This window comes from Heptranchias perlo, chromosome 6 (assembly GCF_035084215.1).
Source record: "Heptranchias perlo isolate sHepPer1 chromosome 6, sHepPer1.hap1, whole genome shotgun sequence".
NCBI classification, from domain to species: Eukaryota; Metazoa; Chordata; class Chondrichthyes; order Hexanchiformes; family Hexanchidae; genus Heptranchias; species Heptranchias perlo.
The window spans coordinates 2959994-2982627 of NC_090330.1; the positions used below are offsets into that span (position 1 = coordinate 2959994).

The 22634-nt window shown below is 50.5% G+C and overlaps 1 protein-coding gene across 1 annotated transcript in view; it reads left to right on the plus strand.

Moving 5' to 3' along the window:
• The window catches only part of arap1 (ArfGAP with RhoGAP domain, ankyrin repeat and PH domain 1), a 181352-nt gene extending 166631 nt beyond the window's left edge, over positions 1-14721 (plus strand). The window contains exons 28-33 of the mRNA XM_067985538.1: positions 2318-2398; positions 3438-3491; positions 4256-4319; positions 6648-6803; positions 10373-10410; positions 14247-14721. Coding sequence (XP_067841639.1) covers positions 2318-2398; positions 3438-3491; positions 4256-4319; positions 6648-6803; positions 10373-10390 — 373 coding nt within the window. The 3' untranslated portion in view covers positions 10391-10410; positions 14247-14721. The remainder of the gene's footprint in view (positions 1-2317; positions 2399-3437; positions 3492-4255; positions 4320-6647; positions 6804-10372; positions 10411-14246) is intronic.
• The last annotated feature ends 7913 nt before the right edge of the window (positions 14722-22634 follow it).

Here is a 22634-nt window from a genome sequence, read left to right on the forward strand (position 1 = left end):
TCCATTGACCAGAAACTTAACTGGACCAGCCATATAAATACAGTGGCTACAAGAGCAGGTCAGAGGCTGGGTATTCTGTGGCGAGTGACTCACCTCCTGACTCCCCAAAGCCTTTCCACCATTTACAAAGCACAAGTCAGGAGTGTGATGGAATACTCTCCACTTGCCTGGATGAGAGCAGCTCCAACAACACTCAAGCAGATACCATCAAGGACAAAGCAGCCCACTTGATTGGCACCCCATCCACCACCCTAAACATTCACTCCCTTCACCACCAGCGCACAGTGGCTGCAGTGTGCACCATCCACAGGATGCACTGCAGCAACTCGCCAAGGCTTCTTCGACAGCACCTCCCAAACCCGCAACCTCTACCACCTAGAAGGACAAGGGCAGCAGGCACATGGGAACAACACCACCTGCACGTTCCCCTCCAAGTCACACACCATCCTGACTTGGAAATATATCGCCGTTCCTTCATTGTCGCTGGGTCAAAATCCTGGAACTCCCTTCCTAACAGCACTGTGGGAGAACCGTCACCACACGGACTGCAGTGGTTCAAGAAGGCGGTCACCACCACCTTCTCAAGGGCAATTAGGGATGGGCAATAAATGCCGGCCTCGCCAGCGACGCCCACATCCATGAATGAATAAAAAAAAACTAAAAAGCACACTATCTGGTCATTATCCCATTGCTGTTTGTGGGATCTTGCTGTGCGCAAATTGGCTGCTGCGTTTCCGACATTACAACAGTGATTGCACTTCAAAACGTACTTCATTGGTTGTAAACCACACTGGGACGTCCTGAGGTTGTAAAAGGCAGTGCATAAATGCAAGTCTTTTGTTCTTTCACCCTAATGGATAGAGTGACCCCAACTGCAAAGTAACAGGGTTCTGTAGCCCAGTGGTTATAGTCCTGGGCTATTAACCTAGAAGTTATTAGTTCAAATCACACCATTGTAAGTTGGAAAATTAATTTTAATAAATCTGATTTGTGGCATGGAATCAGGAAAAATTACCATAAACATCCTAAAAACCCAACAGGTTCACCAATGCCCTTCAGGGAACGGAACCTGCCGTCTTTACCCGTCTGGGCCTACATGTGACTCCAGTCCCAAACTTTATGGTTGACTCTTCATGCTCTCCGGATCAACGAAGGATGGGCCTGTGCCTCCCAGATCCAAGATCACTCCCAGGACAGGGGAGCCAAATTCCAGCCTGGCAGGTTACATGGTTTTGGCCAGTTAACTCCAGCAGTACCCAAATGTTCACTTTGGGATTCCCTAATTCTTTTATTCTCGTCAAGGTGGGCTTGGGTAGGTGGGCTGTGTCCCTATGAGGAGAGAGTGAGCACTCCATATTGGCAGAGGGAACCTCTTCCTATGTGGCGGGGGGGGCCTCTCAATTGTGTGGTTTGGAGGCTGTTAAACATGGCTGAGGGTTTCAGAAGGAGTTGGATCAAAAGATATTTCAGTGTCCGTGTAACTCAGCGCTGAAAGAAAAATAGAAGCCACTCGGCTTTAGTCTGTCTGGGTGCGGAGCAGAGTCAATCCTGAAATTATGGCTCCTTGAAATCCCAATCTCGCCCATGTTCCTCCTGGACACTTCCCTATAATCCCAGGGCAGGTACAGCACGGGTTAGATACAGAGTAAAGCTCCCTCGACACTGTCCCATCAAACACTCCCAGGGCAGGTACAGCACGGGTTAGATACAGAGTAAAGCTCCCTCTACACTGTCCCATCAAACACTCCCAGGGCAGGTACAGCACGGGTTAGATACAGAGTAAAGCTCCCTCTACACTGTCCCATCAAACACTCCCAGGGCAGGTACAGCACGGGTTAGATACAGAGTAAAGCTCCCTCTACACTGTCCCATCAAACACTCCCAGGGCAGGTACAGCACGGGTTAGATACAGAGTAAAGCTCCCTCTACACTGTCCCATCAAACAGCACGGTTTAGATACAGAGGAGACCTCCCCTTTACACTGCCTCAACTAAACCTTGATGACAATTCCATTACTCAATCCAGCCACCCTTGTGCCTTGAAATCAAAGTGACAACTTAGTGCCAAATTATGGGATATTTGGTGCTGTGGACTCGCTCCCTCCGGACCTGGTTCGAGATGCTCCCAAATAATTGTACGTCGGAGCATTCCGACCAGTTGAGAAGAGGAGACATTCAGCTCACCAGACTGCGGGCTGGACTGAAATACAGGTCCCAAGGGTCAACGGATGATGCTGTAACTGTGCTACCCAATTCCCTGCTCCCTCAGTTTGCTCTGAACGGTCTCTAATTGGTTGGGTATGTGTTTGCTTACAGAGCAATAAGGCTGAGAAGGAATGGGTGGTGAAGAGTCTGAAGATCTATCTCGGAGTGAAGAAGAAATTTAAGCCGCCAACATGGTAAGGATATCTGGGTAATAAAACTGTGCGCCCCGTGTCCCTGAGTCCCTGTTGGTTCTTGTTTATACTCGTGGTCCCAAGAGAGACCCCAAGACTGTCTGCACCCAACCTCTGGCTCTTTGCATTGAAATGGCAAAATTTACGTCTGTGCGTCTGTCTCACCATCTCTGTCTTTCTCTTATGTTTGAGTGTGTCAGCGTTTACCTGTGTGGACAGATTGACCCAATCTCTATCTGCCTTCATACCTCCCTCTCTCTTTCTCTCCCTCTCTTCCTTTCACTGTCTCTTTCTGTTACTCACTCCTCTCTGGCCCAAACTCTAGCACAGGTCACTAATCTCTTCAGTGTTCTGTATCAACCTCTGACTGTGAAGGACAGTATTTGGCAATATCAGGGGCATTAACGGAAAAAACTTGCATTTATATAGCGCCGTTCACATCCTCAGGACATCCCAAAGAGCTTCACAGCCACTGACGCACCTTTTTTGAAGTGTAGTCACTGTTGTAATGCAGGAAACGCAGCAGCCAATTTGCGCACAGCAAGATCCCACAAACAGCAATGTGTTAATGACCCAGATCATCTGTTTTAGTGACGTTGGTTAAAGGATAAATATTGACCCCAGGGAGAACTCCCCTGCTATTCTTTGAAAGAGTGGCTGTGGGATCTTTTACGTTCTGCCTTGGTTTAACATGTCATTCGAAAGACGGCACCTCTGACAGTGCAGCGCTCCCTCAGTACTGCACTGGGAGTGTCAGCCTGGATTATGTGCTCAAGTCTCTGGAGTGGGACTTGAACCCACAACCTTCTGACTCAGAGGGGGGAGAGTGCTACCCACTGAGCCAAGTCTGACAACTAATAAATACCCTGAGGGGCAGTACTTAATGACAGGAGCAGTATTTATTTACCAGACTATTATTTAACAGTTTCCTGTGAGAAGCTACATTAATTGATGGAAGAGTATTTGGTGCTTGTTGGGACGAGGGGCAGGGGTTGTCATGAAGACACTATCTGTCAATGACCAGTGTCTCTTTTCTTTTCAGTTGGGGATTCACCATCATTTATGAAAACAAGGAAAAGCACGAGAAGCAGCAATGGTGAGTAACTGACAACAATCGGAGAGCAGGGACACAGCAGGGGTGCACAGTCAAACCCCTCGATTAGATTCCAGTCTGTAACTCACTCCCGGGTATCTGTTATTCTATATATAAACCCCCCGAACCCCTCGATTAGATTCCAGTCTGTAACTCACTCCCGGGTATCTGTTATTCTATATATAAACCCCCGAACCCCTCGATTAGATTCCAGCCTGTAACTCACTCCCGGGTATCTGTTATTCTATATATAAACCCCCCGAACCCCTCGATTAGATTCCAGCCTGTAACTCACTCTTTGTCCTGGTAGTGTTTGGTGGGACAGTGTAGAGGGAGCTTTACTCTGTATCTAACCCGTGCTGTACCTGCCCTGGGAGTGTTTGATGGGACAGTGTAGAGGGAGCTTTACTCTGTATCTAACCCGCGCTGTACCTGCCCTGGGAGTGTTTGGTGGGACAGTGTAGAGGGAGCTTTACTCTGTATCTAACCCATGCTCTACCTGCCCTGGGAGTGTTTGATGGGGCAGTGTAGAGGGAGCTTTACTCTGTACCTAACCCTGTACCTGCCCTGGGAGTGTTTGATGGGGCAGTGTAGAGGGAGCTTTACTCTGTATCTAACCCGTGCTGTACCCACCCTGGGAGTGTTTGATGGGACAGTGTAGAGGGAGCTTTACTCTGTATCTAAACTCTGCTTAAACGGTGTGCTTGAAATGACTGACACCCCTCTACCCAAGCACAGAGGCTGACTGTTACTGTGCTGTGTTTCAGGTACTTGTGCTGTGACACACAGATGGAACAGAGAGAGTGGTTTGCAACCTTCCTATATGTGCAGGTAACATTTCTTTGTTTTTCTTTTCTAATTAAAAACTAACAGACACCCTTTATACATTCCCGCTATTTTCCCTTCCATTGACCCCAATGTAAAGGAAATTTGGGTGCTTTTATTTTTTAATTCGTGGGATGTGGGCATAGCTGGCAGGACTGGCATTTATTGCCCATCCCTAGTTGCCATGATAAGGTGGTGGGGGGCCTTCTGCTTGAGCCGCTGGTGATGGTTTTGATACAACGGAGTGTCTCGCTCGGCCACTTTGGAGGGCAGTTAAGAGTCAACCAAGAGTGTGGGACTGGAGTCACCTATAGGCCCAGACCGGGTAAGGACGGCAGGTTTCCTTCCCTAGTGAACCAGTTGGGTTTTTACGACAATCCGACAGCTTCATGGTCACTTTTACTGATACCCGCCTCTCTTATATCTCCCTCTCCCCGCGTTGTATTTCATCCCCAGTGCGACACTCGGTCAGCGCTGGCACCGGGAGTGTCAGCCTGGATCACGCGCTCGTGCCTCTGGAGTGGGGCTCGAATCCTACGCCTGTCTCGACTCAGAGGCGAAGAGACTGCTAACCATTGAGCCGCGGCTGACATCCGCAAAGGATGTGAAGAAAAATACCTGCAGCCAATACCGTCGGCCAGGAATCCTAATCGGCTTCCTGCACAGTGGTTTACATTGCAGCGCAGTGATCGGCGGGAAAAAAAACCCCACGGAAGCCGTTCTGCGCACAGCAAGATCCCACAAGCGGAAATGAGATAAATGACCCCGTTCGCCTGTTTTTGGTGGCGTTGGTTTTGTTTAAGTGATGTTGGCCCAGGACACCCTGCTCTTCTTCGAAATAGCAGTGTGGGATCTTTAACATAGATCAACATTTAAAACAGACGAGCTGGTCATTTATCTCATTGCTGTTTGCGGGATCTTGCTGTGCACAAATTGGCTGCCGCGTTTCCTACATTACAGCAGTGACTACACTTCAAAAAAGTGCTTCATTGGGTGTAAAGCACTTTGGGACGTCCTGAGGTCGTGAAAGGCCCTGTAGAAATGCAAGTTCATTTTTACTGATTGTATCAAATTGTTAAACAATTGAACAGGCAGCTGGTGGAAAATATATAAGTCGAAAGATTTTAAATAACTTGCCTTAGTTTTCTTTCCATGCTTCCCGCATGTTTAGAAGTAGCAAATATAATGTTCTAAACTAAACAATTCCAAATTATAATGCCTTCCAGCGTGCCGTACCTACAAAAATCAAACGAGCAGATTGCTCCATCAGGACAGATGGTTTTACGCAAAACACTAAAATATTAAACTAATTGGTGCCTTCTTTCCTTTCCACCAACATCTCTGCAACGCAATTTATTGGTACTTCAAAGAACTCCTGTTTACGTACCATATTATGGGTTATGGGGAGAAGGTGGGTAGGTGGGGTTGAGGGGAATGGGGAGAAGGTGGGTAGGTGGGATTGAGGGATGCGGGGAGAAGGTGGGTAGGTGGGGTTGAGGGATATGGGGAGAAGGTGGGTAGCTGGGATTGAGGGAAATGGGGAGAAGGTGGGTAGGTGGGGTTGAGGGAAATGGGGAGAAGGTGGGTAGCTGGGATTGAGGGATATGGGGAGAAGGTGGGTAGGTGGGGTTGAGGGATATGGGGAGAAGGTGGGTAGGTGGGGTTGAGGGAAATGGGGAGAAGGTGGGTAGGTGGGGTTGAGGGAAATGGGGAGAAGGTGGGTAGCTGGGATTGAGGGATATGGGGAGAAGGTGGGTAGGTGGGGTTGAGGGATATGGGGAGAAGGTGGGTAGGTGGGGTTGAGGGAAATGGGGAGAAGGTGGGTAGGTGGGGTTGAGGGATGCGGGGAGAAGGTGGGTAGGTGGGATTGAGGGATATGGGGAGAAGGTGGGTAGGTGGGGTTGAGGGAAATGGGGAGAAGGTGGGTAGGTGGGGTTGAGGGATATGGGGAGAAGGTGGGTAGGTGGGGTTGAGGGAAATGGGGAGAAGGTGGGTAGGTGGGGTTGAGGGAAATGGGGAGAAGGTGGGTAGGTGGGGTTGAGGGAAATGGGGAGAAGGTGGGTAGGTGGGGTTGAGAGATATGGGGAGAAGGTGGGTAGGTGGGATTGAGGGAAATGGGGAGAAGGTGGGTAGGTGGGGTTGAGGGAAATGGGGAGAAGGTGGGTAGGTGGGGTTGAGAGATATGGGGAGAAGGTGGGTAGGTGGGATTGAGGGAAATGGGGAGAAGGTGGGTAGGTGGGATTGAGAGAAGCCTGTCAGGGTTACAGGGTTATGGGGCCTCTCCCTGTTCCTAAAGATTGCAACACATTTGCATTGTTATTTTTTTTATCTCAGCATAACGGGAACGTCTGGCCCTCACACTCCTCGAGCTTGCGAGCGTCTCGCCTGCCCCCGGACTCCAGGTTTGGTAACGTTTCTCTGATCCCGCTGCGGGGGAGTGCAAATGAAATGAGAAGCAGTGTGGCTGCCTTTTCCACTGATCCTCTCTCCGTGAGTCCTGATCTAACGCCCGTTTAATCAAGCTGCCGGGATCCTTCGTCACGAGGGCACTGCCTTGTGGAGGTGTTGTGGTGGGGGGGGGGTGGGGGAGGGAAGGAGGTGTACGGAGAGCGGTAGATTTGGGCACAGGCAGGTTGGAGGAGCGGGAACATCAACTTCTGCGGTCAGTCTGCGCTTTTAAATTTTAATTTTGTTCATCGACTTGGAGAGGGTGCGGAGGAGATTTACCGGAATGGTACCGGGGATGAGGGACTTCAGTTACGTGGAGAGACTGGAGAAGCTGGGGTTGTTCTCCTTAGAGCAGAGAAGGTTAAGGGGAGATTTAATAGAGGTGTTCAAATCATGAAGGGGTTTTGATAGAGTAAATAAGGAGAAACTGTTTCCAGTGGCGGGAGGGTCGGTAACCAGAGGACACAGATTGAAGTTAATTGGCAAAAGAACCAGAGGGGAATGAGGAGAATTTTTTTTACGCAGCGAGTTGTTCTGATCCGGAATGCGCTGCCTGAAAGGGCGGTGGAAGCAGATTCAATAATAACTTTCAAAAGGGAATTGGATAAATACTTGAAAGGGAAAAAATTGCAGGAGAGTGGGACTAATGGGCCTGTGTAGGTCAGACTGGGTGAGGGGAGCAAGTTCCCTTCCCCCAAAAGGGCATTATTGGAACCAGTCAAGTCTATTTTTAATTATTGAATTCAGCTTCACAACTTGCTCATGCGGGGATTTGAACTTATGACCTCTGGGTTACTGGTCCAGTATCATAACCACTAGGCTACCGTACAGCATCCAAACTTCTTTCTCGAAGAACACCATGGTTTGCCGATGCGCTCATGACGAACGATCGCAGGGAAGAATAAGCAAAGGCAGAAATTGATTGATTGCTGAGATTTCTGTTCTGTTTTTTCTGTCTCTCGCTCTCTTGGTCTAGCTCTCTGTCTCCGTCTCCCGTTCTCTCTGTTTCCGTCTCTCCCGCTCTCTCTGTCTCTTTCTCTCCCGCTCTCTCTGTCTCTGCGTCTCCCGCTCTCTCTGTCTCTGCGTCTCCCGCTCTCTCTGTCTCTGCGTCTCCCGCTCTCTCTGTCTCTGCGTCTCCCGCTCTCTCTGTCTCTGCGTCTCCCGCTCTCTCTGTCTCTGCGTCTCCCGCTCTCTCTGTCTCTGCGTCTCCCGCTCTCTCTGTCTCTGCGTCTCCCGCTCTCTCTGTCTCTGCGTCTCCCGCTCTCTCTGTCTCTGCGTCTCCCGCTCTCTCTGTCTCTGCGTCTCCCGCTCTCTCTGTCTCTGCGTCTCCCGCTCTCTCTGTCTCTGCGTCCCCCGCTCTCTCTGTCTCTGCGTCTCCCGCTCTCTCTGTCTGCGTCTCCCGCTCTCTCTGTCTGCGTCTCCCGCTCTCTCTGTCTGCGTCTCCCGCTCTCTCTGTCTGCGTCTCCCGCTCTCTCTGTCTCTGCGTCTCCTGCTCTCTCTGTCTCTGCGTCTCCCGCTCTCTCTGTCTGCGTCTCCCGCTCTCTCTGTCTGCGTCTCCCGCTCTCTCTGTCTGCGTCTCCCGCTCTCTCTGTCTGCGTCTCCCGCTCTCTCTGTCTGCGTCTCCCGCTCTCTCTGTCTGCGTCTCCCGCTCTCTCTGTCTGCGTCTCCCGCTCTCTCTGTCTGCGTCTCCCGCTCTCTCTGTCTGCGTCTCCCGCTCTCTCTGTCTGCGTCTCCCGCTCTCTCTGTCTGCGTCTCTCAGAGTTTTGTCGTTGGAGTTTGACAGCGAGAGAATCTTAATTTAAAATCATTTTCCATCTCCTATGTACCGTGGCATCAGACCAACCCTTGTGATATTTAATATTTATTTTCTCTTGTTCTCTCTCTCCTGAAGGTGCTGACCTCTTGTGAAGGGGTGGGGGAGGGAGGCGGGGAAATTGAACCTGGGATCTTCCTGTTCTGTCCGTCCCACGTGCCTGGGGTAGTCTTGCTACCATCTGTTCAAAGTAGTTGTCCCAACTTTGCCTGAAATAAAACAGATATTTGTAATTCCCGTCATAAAGATTGATCCTAAATGGAATTTAGTATTTTTAACCCAAACAATCTGGGAAGTACTTGGAACCCAGATGTTCCCTCCACATTTCCCTCCCTTTTCAAATAAAAGGGATGTTACCATGACCACACCAACCCCATTCCACCCACCCCCCGTTTAAAGTGATGTTCCTCCTTGGGATCTCGGTCGGTTAGGAAACTGTCTGTCCGTGTCTGGTTAATCGGGGAAAAAATCATCAAATCAGTGTCTGATTTGAGAAAAACATCAAGACTTTGACTGGTTTATTTCACCCTCTGGAGAAACAAAAAAATCATCGCAAGATTGGAGAGTGTTCAAGACTCCGCTCTAGATAGAAGATCGAGAAAAATCCAGCTCTGGACTGACTGAGAGATCTCGAATAATCCAGATCTGGATTGAGGAAGAGATTTGGAATAATCCAGATCTGGACTGACTGAGAGATCTAGAATAACCCAGATCTGGACTGACAAAGATCTAGAATAACCCAGATCTGGACTGACAAAGATCTAGAATAATCCAGATCTGGACTGACTGAGAGATCTAGAATAACCCAGACATGGACTGACAAAGATCTAGAATAATCCAGATCTGGATTGAGGAAGAGATTTGGAATAATCCAGATCTGGACTGACTGAGAGATCTAGAATAATCCAGATCTGGACTGACTGAGAGATCCAGGATAAACCAAACTGATAGACCGAGAGATCTAGAATAATCAGCCTCAGGCTGACTGAGGGAGACAGAATAATCAGGACATGAAGGGAGCAAAACAGAATATTATAAACTCAGGCACAATGTGTTCTGGAATAATCCAGAGCTGGATTGAAAGACCCGAATAATTCCTTGGATCCAGACTAAGATCAGCCCTGGCGATTTGTCTTCCCCCTCCTTCAGTCTGAATTTACTCTTGTCAAGTAAACCAGTCAACGTTTGAGCGTTGGATAATGATGCTGCTTGCACACTAGCTATTGTCTTTTTCTCGCGGGAGATGTTTAACGACTGTCGTTTGCGTTCGATGCCGGGATTGGAGGAGTGTTCCCGTCGACCTCGGGTGCCAGCGGGAACAGGGAGCCATTACGGGACGGTCAATCTGCCGCGCGGTTTGGCGAGGGGGTTGGGGAAAGGGGGGGGGGTTGCTGTTCGGAGGCGTTGGCGGGTGAAGGGCTGGGGAGCGCGGGGAGATACCCGCGGCGAGGTCACGAAGAGCCGCTCTCTGGTGCCACCCGGTTACGGAGAATCGTTCCCTGCCCCGCCGCGTTGGGGGGAGGGGCCGGTGTGGGGTGCGCGGATCCCGGCCGCGCGGCTTCGTGTCGCGGCCTCGATGGTTTCCGTGGAGATGGGTGCCGGCTGGGCTGTGCGGCACATTCCCAGCGAGGAGGCTGACGTGACCACAGGCCGAGGGGCGGGGAGGGGGAGTGGGGCTAAGATGGAGTGCGGTGATACTTGAAAGGGTTGGCGCAGAGCTACAAGAGACGGTGTGAAGCGAGGCGACAGAGAATTTCTCGTGCGTTTTTGTGTCGAATTAAACTCTGCTGTCTTCCAGATCTTTAAGAATGTATGAAAGCCTGGCCTGAAATCAAGGTAAGGGTAGAAACTGGCCTACCGTTGACCCCGAGCGTGGCCCACACACTGACCCCTGACACGGACACTGACCCCGACCGTGACCCGGACACTGACCCCGACCATGGTCCGCACACTGACCCCTGACCCGGACACTGACCCTGACCATGGTCCGCACACTGACCCCTGACCCGGACACTGACCCCGACCATGGTCCGCACACTGACCCCTGACCCGGACACTGACCATGACCCGCACATTGACCCTGACCCGGACACTGACCCCGACCATGACCCGGACACTGACCCAGACCCGCACACTGACCCCGACCATGACCCGGACACTGACCCTGACCATGGTCCGCACACTGACCCCTGACCCGGACACTGACCCCGACCGTGACCCGGACACTGACCCCGACCATGACCCGCACACTGACCCCCTGACCCAGACACTGACCCTGACCCAGTCACTGACCCCTAACTGTGACCCGCACGCTGACCCCAACCCAGACACTGAACCCTGACCTGGACTCCGATCCTGATACTGACCTTGAACCTCGACCCCCGACCTGGATTCCGATCCTGATACTGACCCTGACCTGGATACTGACCCGGAACCTTGATCCCTGACCTGGACTCCGACCCTGACCCTGACCCTGCTCCAGACCCAGAGTCAGATCTCGACCTTAACCCTGATCTGGACCTGAATACTGACCCTGACCTACGTATTGACCCTGACCCGGATAGTGAACCAATCCCGACCCTGACCCTAACACTGACCCCGACCCTGACCCCGACACTGACCCCGACACTGACCCCGACCCTGACCCTAACACTGACCCCGACCCTGACCCCGACACTGACCCCGACCCTGACCCCGACCCTGACCCTAACACTGACCCCAACCGTAAAAACTCCAACTCTCACCTAATATTGACCCTGATCTCATACTGATTTGAACCTTCAGTGGCTATAAATCTCACGCTTACCCTGAAACCTAATCCAAAACATGTATTCTAAACTTGATGCAAAGCCCAATGGTTCCCTTTGACCTTTGACTGTGCCCAGACCCCTGACCCCACTGAGAAAGAGCGTCTCGACACTGTTTTAGACACGTGATTGTAAGTCGGTCGATTGAGAGGGTGAGAGTCTGTCCTTGTCTTTTCCACATGGTGAGCTCTCGATCTCGATGTCTGCAGTGTCGCCCTGCCCTGAGCGATGGAGCGTAACGAGGGGGCGGTGAGCTCGGAGAGTCAGACACTCACTCCACAGCTCAATAAACTGGCAGGGATCTCAGCGAGCTGCACAGTGCCACCTGCGTGAGCTTGAAAGGAGTGAGAAGGTTTTCTCAGTCCCGAACCTCTCCCTAACACACACACCCCAACACAAATACACACACCCCAACACAAATACACACACCCCAACACAAATACACACACCCCAACACAAATACACACACCCCAACACAAATACACACACACCCCAACACAAATACACACACACCCCAACACAAATACACACACACCCCAACACAAATACACACACCCCAACACAAATACACACACCCCAACACAAATACACACACCCCAACACAAATACACACACCCCAACACAAATACACACACCCCAACACAAATACACACACCCCAACACAAATACACACACCCCAACACAAATACACACACCCCAACACAAATACACACACCCCAACACAAATACACACACCCCAACACAAATACACACACCCCAACACAAATACACACACCCCAACACAAATACACACACCCCAACACAAATACACACACACCCCAACACAAATACACACACACCCCAACACAAATACACACACACCCCAACACAAATACACACACCCCAACACAAATACACACACCCCAACACAAATACACACACCCCAACACAAATACACACACCCCAACACAAATACACACACCCCAACACAAATACACACACCCCAACACAAATACACACACACCCCAACACAAATACACACACACAAATACACACACCCCAACACAAATACACACACCCCAACACAAATACACACACACCCCAACACAAATACACACACACCCCAACACAAATACACACACACCCCAACACAAATACACACACACCCCAACACAAATACACACACCCCAACACAAATACACACACCCCAACACAAATACACACACACCCCAACACAAATACACACACACTCCAACACAAATACACACACCCCAACACAAATACACACACCCCAACACAAATACACACACACCCCAACACAAATACACACACCCCAACACAAATACACACACCCCAACACAAATACACACACACCCCAACACAAATACACACACACCCCAACACAAATACACACACACCCCAACACAAATACACACACCCCAACACAAATACACACACCCCAACACAAATACACACACCCCAACACAAATACACACACCCCAACACAAATACACACACACCCCAACACAAATACACACACCCCAACACAAATACACACACCCCAACACAAATACACACACCCCAACACAAATACACACACCCCAACACAAATACACACACCCCAACACAAATACACACACCCCAACACAAATACACACACCCCAACACAAATACACACACACCCCAGCACAAATACACACACCCCAACACAAATACACACACCCCAACACAAATACACACACCCCAACACAAATACACACACCCCAACACAAATACACACACACCCCAACACAAATACACACACACCCCAACACAAATACACACACCCCAACACAAATACACACACCCCAACACAAATACACACACACCCCAACACAAATACACACACACCCCAACACAAATACACACACACCCCAACACAAATACACACACACCCCAACACAAATACACACACACACCCCAACACAAATACACACACACACCCCAACACAAATACACACACACAAATACACACACCCCCCCACACAAATACACACACCCCCCCACACAAATACACACACCCCCCCACACAAATACACACCCCCCACACACAAATACACCCCCACACCCCCACACAAATACACACACATCCACACACAAATACACACACACACACAAATACACACACATCCCCACACAAATACACACACACAAATACACACACACCCCCACACAAATACACACACAAATACACCCACACACAAATACACACACACAAATACACACACACAAACACACACACTCAAATACATACACCCCCACACAAATACACACACACATGCGCGCTCACACATACTTTTAACTGGGGGTCACTGGATAGCAATCAGAACAACAACTTGCATTTATATAGCCCCTTTTTCGTAGTAAAACGTCCCAAGGCGCTTCACAGGAGCGATTATCAAACAAAATTTGACCCCGAGCCACATAAGGAGATATTAGGACAGGTGACCAAAAGCTTGGTCAAAGAGGTAGATTTTAAGGAGCGTCTTAAAGCAGGAGAGAGAGGCGGAGAGGTTTAGGGAGGGAATTCCAGAGCTTAGGGCCGAGGCAGCTGAAGGCAGGGCCGCCAATGGTGGAGCGATGGAAATCAGGGGTGCGCAAGAGGCCAGAATTGGAGGAGCGCAGAGATCTCGGAGGGTTGTAGGTTGTAGAAGCAGGAACCCCTCGCTGTTGTTTTTTTAGCCCTGGAGAGCGTGAGGCCGTTTTTGTAGCACCCTGTAACCCCACCTCGAGCAGAAGTCAAAATCTGCAGCCTCTCCTGGTCGAATAACCCCGTTTTAAAAAAAAACATATATAAAAAGAATCGCAGAATGGACAATTGATCAGACTGCTGACTTTCCGCAACAGGGGACTCAGAAACTGGGAGCTGCCGACCGGAGAAATTGAAAGCAGAGGGTTAGCCGAAGGAAGGAGAGAGCGAGCGAGAGAGAGAGAGAGAGAGAGAGAGAAGGAGAGAGACGGAACAGAAGACAGAGAACAACCCGAGCCCGCTGACCATCTCTGCCTGCGATTTCCCCCCCCAAGCAACCGCAGAACTGACACTTAGAGAACGGCAGGAGCTTTCAGGGTGCGTGGGACCGAGTGTCAGAGTGAAGAAGATCGCTGGTTATTTAAAAGGTTTTAATATGTTGTGTAAAACTGTTGTAGTATAGAAGATGTTAAAAGAAAAGGAAATCATCTGTATATATTTTACAATCTGCCCCCACAAGCCGAGAACCAATTTATTTAATTCAACCCCGTATTTCTAATCTTGAATCTGTGTTGTTCAGTAAAATTGCCGTCCAGTCTGTACAAGTTATCAGATGAACATGGCTTGACTCTCCTCTTGTCTCTGGTGTCCTGTATATACTTTCGGAATGAATGTTGACGCCACTGTGTCAGCCGCTGAGTTGGAGGCGGGGGGAGGGGGGGGTCTGTTTGCTCCTGACCGAAACTACGGCAAAGTCTCCCGAGTACAGCAGGATTATTTCTCCAGTGTAATGCAGTGAGGAGAGGATAACTGTGAACAGATCTGGTCTCCATATTATAAAAAGGATGTAGAGGCACTGGGGAAGGCGCAAAAAAAAAGATTTACAAGGATGATACCAGAACTGAGGGGTTGTAGCTATCAGGAAAGGCTGAACAGGCTGCAGCTTTTCTCTAGAAAAGAGAAGGCTGAGGGGTGACCTGATAGAGGGTCTTTAAAATTATGAAGGGGGCGATAGGGTAGACCTAGAGAAGATGTTTCCACTTGTGGGGGCGACCAGAACGAGGGGGTCATAAATATAAGATAGTCGCTAATAAATCCAATGGGGAATTCAGGAGAAACTTCTTTACCCAGAGAGTGGTGAGAATGTGGAACTCGCTCCCACAAGGAGCAGTTGAGGCGAATAGTGTAGATACATTTAAGGGGAAGCTCGATAAACACATGAGGGAGAAAGGAATAGAAGGATAAGCTGATAGGGTGAGATGAAGTAGGGAGGGAGGAGGCTCGTGTGGAGCATAAACACCGGGATAGACTGGTTGGGCCGAATGGCCTGTTTCTGTGCTGTAAATTCGATGTAATTCTGTGATTATTTCTCCAGCAAAGTGCAGTGAGAGGAGGATAGTTCCATAATACAAATTATGTGCATGAAATCAATCCCAGTCACTTACAGCATTGGGGGGGTCTCCTGGTGTGATTGACAGGGGAATCACCCAATCATCTCCAGCCTGGCCAGGAATAGCGGGATCACTATACGCAGCCCGAATATTTCCCTTGCTCTTGTAGCAATGGTTTTTTTTTTTCACTGACAGATTTTAAAGACACAGAATATTCTGGTTGCCGTTCGACCCTCTTTTATCCCCCCAATTCTTTCCCTTTTGAAGGTGCTGATTTGATAATCCAGGACGGTCTCCCGCCTGGAGTGAGGTCAGGGGGCGGGAGCTGGAGGGACCTGAGGGAAGGATTCCACCCCCCCCACCCCGTCGTAAATTTTGGAAGCCGAGGGCGGAGCCGGGAGGGAGAGGCGGGGAGTGCTCCTGGCCCAGGAAGGTTCTGCAGAAATGTAGTGCTTTTAAACTCTCCTCGGCCTGTCCCGCCACACTCCGCAACTCTCATCCGTGGTTCCGCTGTCGGAGTCTAGCGCCACGCAGGGCCTCCCGATCCAGAAGTTAAAATGCTGTCGTGGAACTGATGACGTCCGGGACTTCTGCTGCAGTGTTTCTTTGAGACAAATGGTTTACATCGAGTTACATCGAAATGACAGCACAGAATGGCCTGTCCTTTTTTACATTTCTAGCGTCACAGACTATCTGAGTACGTCCGCCACAGACACACCCTCTGAGCCGACCTTGCTTTTACATAGAATGTACAGCACAGAAACAGGCCATTCGGCCCAACTGGTCTATGCCGGCGTTTATGCTCCACACGAGCCTCCTCCCTCCCTACTTCATCTCACCCTATCAGCATATCCTTCTATTCCTTTCTCCCTCATGTGTTTATCGAGCTTCCCCTTAAATGTATCTACACTATTCACCTCAACTACTCCTTGTGGGAGCGAGTTCCACATTCTCACCACTCTCTGAGTAAAGAAGTTTCTCCTGAATTCCCTATTGGATTTATTAGTGACTATCTTATATTTATGGCCTCCAGTTCTGGTCTCCCCCACAAGTGGAAACATCTTCTCCACATCTACCCTATCGAACCCTTTCATAATTTTAAAGACCTCTATCAGGTCACCCCACAGTCATCTCTTTTCTAGAGATAAGAGCCCCAGCCTGTTCAGCCTTTCCCAATGAGGATGTCCTCTCAGTTCTGGTATCGTCCTTGTGAATCTTTTTTGCACCTTCTCCAATGCCTCTATATCCTTTCTATAATACGCAGACCAGGACTGTGCACAGTTACTCCCAGTGCGGTCTAACCAAGGTTCGATACAAGTTTAACATAACTTCTCTGCTTTTCAATTCTACCCCTCTAGTGCTCGATTTACCTTTTTTTTTATGGCCTTATTAACCTGTGTCACTACTTTTAGTTTGATACAACTGAGTGGCTCGCTCGGCCACTTCGGAGAGTAGTTAAGAGTCACTGTAGGACTGGAGGCCCAGACCGGGTAAGGACGGCAGGTTTCCTTCCCTAAAGGACGTGAGTGAACCAGTTTGGGTTTTTAACGACAATCCGACAGCTTCACCGTCACTTTTACTGACAACTGGCCTGGTGGGATTTGAATGCCTGTTCGCTCTGGATTATTGGCCCAAGTAACATAACCACTACACCACCGTACTCTGTGAGAAACTCTACCAGCTCACTGACTGAGATCAAACAGGGACCTGCTGGTTTGAATGGCTCAAAGTTAAATCTTGAGTCACCAGCCTGCGTTCCTGATCTTTTTTTTCGCCAAGGTGGCGCAGCAGCTACCCTGGCACAATGCCCGTACAAGAGCTAGAGAGAGGGTCCTAGTCTTCATAACCCCCTTATTTCCTGCCCCTAAAACAATCCTGCTCCGTTACCATTTAAAAAAAATCATTCTTCGGGATGTGGGCGTCGCTGGCCAGGCCGGCATTTATTGCCCGTCCCTAGTTGCCCCTCGAGAAGGTGGTGGTGAGCCGCCTTCTTGAACCGTTGCAGTCCCGTGTGGTGAAGGTTCTCCCACAGTGCCGTTAGTTGGGAGTACCAGGACTTTGACCCAGCGGTCAATACGTGTCCAAGTCGGGATGGTGTGTGATTCGGAGGCGGTGGTGTTCCCATGTGCCTGCTGCCCTTGTCCGCCTGGGTGGTGGAGGTTGCGGGTTTTGGGAGGTGCTGTCGAAGAAGCCTTGTTGTGACCGTTTTCTTTCCTTCGTTCTTCCCCTCTTAGAGTTAGAAGTGACAAAATGGCCACCGTGCTGGTGCCGGTGATATGGGAAGTTTGGCAATACAGTTAGAAGCCGTGGACTCCCAGTGGCAGAATACGCATGGGGGGGGGCAAAACTCATGTGACAGGAAGAGAAAGAAATAGGAAACCAGAGGACTTGCATTTATATAGCGCCTTTCAAACCCTCAGGACGTCCCAATGAAGTACTTTTGAAGTGTGTTCACTGTTGTGATGTAGGGAAATGCTGCGGCCAATTTGCGCACAGCAAGATCCCACAAACAGAAATGTGGTAATGACCAGATAATTTTTAAAAATTAAATCTCAGGACGTTGGGCGAGGCTGGCATTTATTGCCAATCCATCCCTCTTTGCCCTTACGAAGGGTTGGATGCTGTGCAAAGCTCCCTCTACACTGCCTCGCGGAGCAACAGAAAGCTCTGAAGAGTGCCTCCTACAGTACCATTGTGACTTCTCCAGTCCTGCCGGCCAGCACCCCCTCCCCGCTTCCTGAGAATAGAGCCTGTGGGTTTCCCATGGATTCAACAACAGCAACAACAACTTGCATTTATATAGCACCTTTTCCGGAGTAAAACGTCCCGAGGCGCTTCACAGGAGCGATTATCAGACAAAATTTGACACCGAGCCACGTAAGGAGATATTAGGACAGGTGACCAAAAGCTCGGTCAAAGAGGTAGGTTTTAAGGAGCGTCTTAAAGGAGGAGAGCCCTCTCCCTCTCCCTCTCCTCCTTCATGTGACACCAGGGGTTCCACCATCGTCACCCAGTACCTTCACTCAGGGCTACCGACTCTGGTTGGGCGTATTCCTGGAGGTTTCATCACATCACCCCCCTACGTGAAGGCACGGCCGCCAATGGCGGGGCGATTAAAATCGGGGGATGCGCAAGAGGCCAGGATTAGAGGATCACAGAGATCCCCGAGGGTTGTAGGGCTGGAGGAGGTTGCGGAGGTCGGGAGGGGGGGCGAGGCCTTTGACTGGAGGGATTTGAAAACAAGGATGAGAATTTTAAAATTGAGGCGTTCCTGGACCGGGAGCCGATGTAGGTCAGCGAGCGCAGGGGGGTGAGGGGTGAACGGGACTCGGTGCGAGTTAGGATACGGGCAGCAGAGTATTGGCACAAAGTTCAGTGTGTGAAAACTGACTGAGGAAAGGACGTGTACCTGTGATGTGTCATTGTACGTGAAAACTGGTCGAAAGAGAGCATCGTCCTAGACTGTGCGATGGGTAATTACGGCGACAAGGATTAGAAGACCTGACCGGATCATTTTCATTTTCTTTAACTGCGACAAATTTTTAAACCTTTTAAATTAATCGGATTTCACGATGGAAAGGAGGTCACCATATCACCCGATTAATTCAGACCTAACTTGCTTCTCCACCTGCCCAGGAATCACCGCTGCTTCCTTCCATACTCACCAGGTGCCAGCCGTGGTCAGTGGGCAGCACTCTGAGTCTACGAGGCCGTGGGGTTCGAGCCCCACTCCAGAGACTTGAGCACATAATCCAGGCCGATACCCCCAGCACTGTGGGAGCGCTGCACTGTCGGAGGTGCCGTCTTTCGGGATGAGACATTAAACCGAGGCCCCGTCCGCCCTCTCGGGTAGAGGTAAAAGATCCCAAGTCACTATTTTGAAGATGGAGGGGGGGGAGGGAGTTCTCCCCGGTGTCCTGGCCAATATTTATCTCTCAACCCACATCACCAAAACAGATTATCTGGTTGTTTGTCACATTGCTGTTTGTGGGATCTTGCTGTGCACAAATTGGCTGCCGCCTTGTGTTTATTTCTTTGAGCACTTTAATTTATTGATTATAAAAATGTGGGAGATGGGGGTGAGGTTGTTTCACCAACAGTCGAGATTCATCCAATTGGGTAACAAAGAGACCGTTGCCTTTCCAATTGACTGTGGGAAGGCAGTGACGCCTGGGCGATGGACCAAGTGTGGGGGGACGACCATCTGACGAAAACTCCTGGATTACGCCCGACCAGAATTGGTAGCCCTGAGTGAGGGTACTGGGTGGCGACGGGGTCACACGAAGGAGGGTAGGGAGGGGGCTCGTGTGGAGCATAAACACTGGCATGGACCTGTTGGGCCGAGTGGCCTGGTCCTGTGCTGTACATTTGATGTGATCTATGTAACCAAGGTGTGAAGGGAGGGGGAGGGAAGGAGAGGAACCTGGGGCGGGGTGGCGGGGGAGGAGGGGGGGGGTGGCAGGAAGAAGATAAAACAAAACAACTCCGGAGAGGAATTTTTTTTTGTTGTCACCATACCGTTGTGAGAAAGAAAGAGCGAGCTTGCATTTATATAGCGCCTTTCATCACGTCCCAAAGCGTTTTACAGCCAATGAAGTACTTTTTGAAGTGTAGTCACTGTTGGCAGGCGGCAGCCGATTTGCGCACAGCAAGATCCCACGAACAGCGACGTGATGATGACATAATCTGTTTTCTTCGTCACGTTGATTAAATATTGGCCCAGGGCACCTCCCCCTGCTCTTCTTCGAAATAGCGGCCACGGGACCTTTTACGTCCACCCGAGAGGGCAGACTTGGTTTAACATCGCATCCGAAAGACGGCACCTCTGACAGTGCAGCACTCCCTCGGTAATCACTGCCTGAATTATGTGCTCAAGTCTCCAGAGCGGGACTTGAAGCTTCTGACTCGGGGGAGGGGTCGGTGGGGGGGGCGGGCGCGAGAGTGCTACCCACTGAGCGACAGCCGACACCCTGGGAGGTAGTAAATAAGGTTAAATTTGGAAAACAAGAGCACCGACCAAAGACTATTCAACCCTCGATGTGTCGTGCGAGGAGCCCGCGTGATTACAGCCTCTCCCCGAACCTCTGCAATGGGGGGGGGGGGGCGGGGGGGGGGGGGAATCAGAGGAGGGGGCTGGTAGAAGCTGAAATTACTACCCAGGAGTGTTGCCACGGTGATTTCCCACAGGGCATAGGCCCTTAAATACGTGGGGAAGTTACAATGCCTTTGATTTGACCAGTGCCTCGTTGGGGCAGGCCGTTGCCATGACTACTTGCCGGCGTTGCTATGGATACCAAAGCTGGATCTTACACACATACACACACACAAAAAAAAAACCACACAAGGTGGAGAATGTGACTAAAAATACAATCTGACCTTACTTCTGAACATCTTAGACCATCTGGGAAAAGAAATACACACACACATGCAGATATATAATTCGAAGCTCAGACACATCAGCTGATAGGTCCTTCATAGACTCGTTACAGCACTGTAGGAGGCCATTCGCCCCATTAAAGCGGAAACTCGGCGGTGGGGGGGGGGCGGGGGGGAGATGTGGAGACAAATCCCATTCGAGGAAGGGGTTGCCAACCCTCCAGGATTGGCTCTGGAGCCTCCAGGAATTTAATCTCCAGGGCACTGCTGCCAGCAAAAAAAAAAGCACGAGGGGAGAAGGAAAAAATCATAAAAGGGCATTTAAAAAAAAAAAATTTGTGCGTTTTTCATTTATATAAATAGTGGAAGATGTTTTGACCGGGTGAGGAGGTGGGAGGTCATGTGGTGAAACCTCCAGGAGTACGGGCCAAGTAGAGTTGGCAACCCTACCACATGAGGGACAGAGGGCAGAGGTGAGGTAGTTTTGTGACTGGAACCCGACTCCAAAGGCTTCGCTCTCCTACGCCACCCGCTCAGTACCTGGTGATGTTACCGTCAGACGGAAAGCAGGTTTGGGCAGTGAATCAGATGCCAGGCTTCTTTCACTGCCAAACGCATGCCTCCATGAGTAATTGGAGACATGACATGTGGTAAGTGTACGAGGCCCGGGGGGTGGGGGGGGCGGGGGGAGCAGGTGAACTTGGACCTACGGTTCCCAAAGCTCTCCACCACTGGGGGTTTACCTCGCCTCATGTCGGGATTGCGTCCTTGTGTTCAAATCGCTCCATGGCCTCGCCCCCCTCCCTATCTCTGTAACCTCCTCCAGCCCTACAGCCCTCCAAGATCTCTGCGCTCCTCCATTTCTGGCCTCTTGCGCATCCCCGATTTCCTGCGCTCCACCATTGGCGGCCGTGCCTTCAGTTGCCGAGGCCCTAAACTCTGCAATTCCCTCCCTAAATCTCTCCGCCTCTCTCTCCTCCTTTAAGTCGCTCCTTAAAACCTACCTCTTTGACCAAGCTTTTGGTCACCTGTCCTAATATCTCCTTATGTGGCTCGGTTTCAAATTTTGTCTGATTGCGCTCCTGTGAAGTGAGTTGGGGCATTTTACTACGTTAAAGGCGCTATACAAGCCAAGGCTTCTTCGACAGCACCTCCCAAACCCGCGACCTCTACCACCTAGAAGGACAAGGGCAGCAGGCACATGGGAACAACACCACCTGCACGTTCCCCTCCAAGTCACACACCATCCCGACTTGGAAATATATCGCCGTTCCTTCATCGTCGCTGGGTCAAAATCCTGGAACTCCCTTCCTAACAGCACTGTGGGAGAACCGTCACCACACGGACTGCAGCGGTTCAAGAAGGCGGCTCACCACCACCTTCTCAAGGGCAATTAGGGATGGGCAATAAATGCCGGCCTTGCCAGCGACGCCCACCCCATATCCCCATCCCATATCCCCATCCCCATCCCATACCCTCATCCCCATCCCATATCCCCCATCCCCATCCCATACCCTCATCCCCATCCCATATCCCCATCCACAACCCCATCCCATGTCCCCCCTACATCCCCATCCCATATCCCCCATCCCATATCCCCCATCCCATATCCCCCATCCCATATCCCCATCCCCACCCCATATCCCCCATCCCATATCCCCCATCCGATATCCCCATCCAATATACCCCATCTGATATCCCCATCCCGTGTCCTCATCCCCCCACATTATCCCATTCCATGTCTCCATCCCCATCCCATATTCCAAATCCCATGTCCTC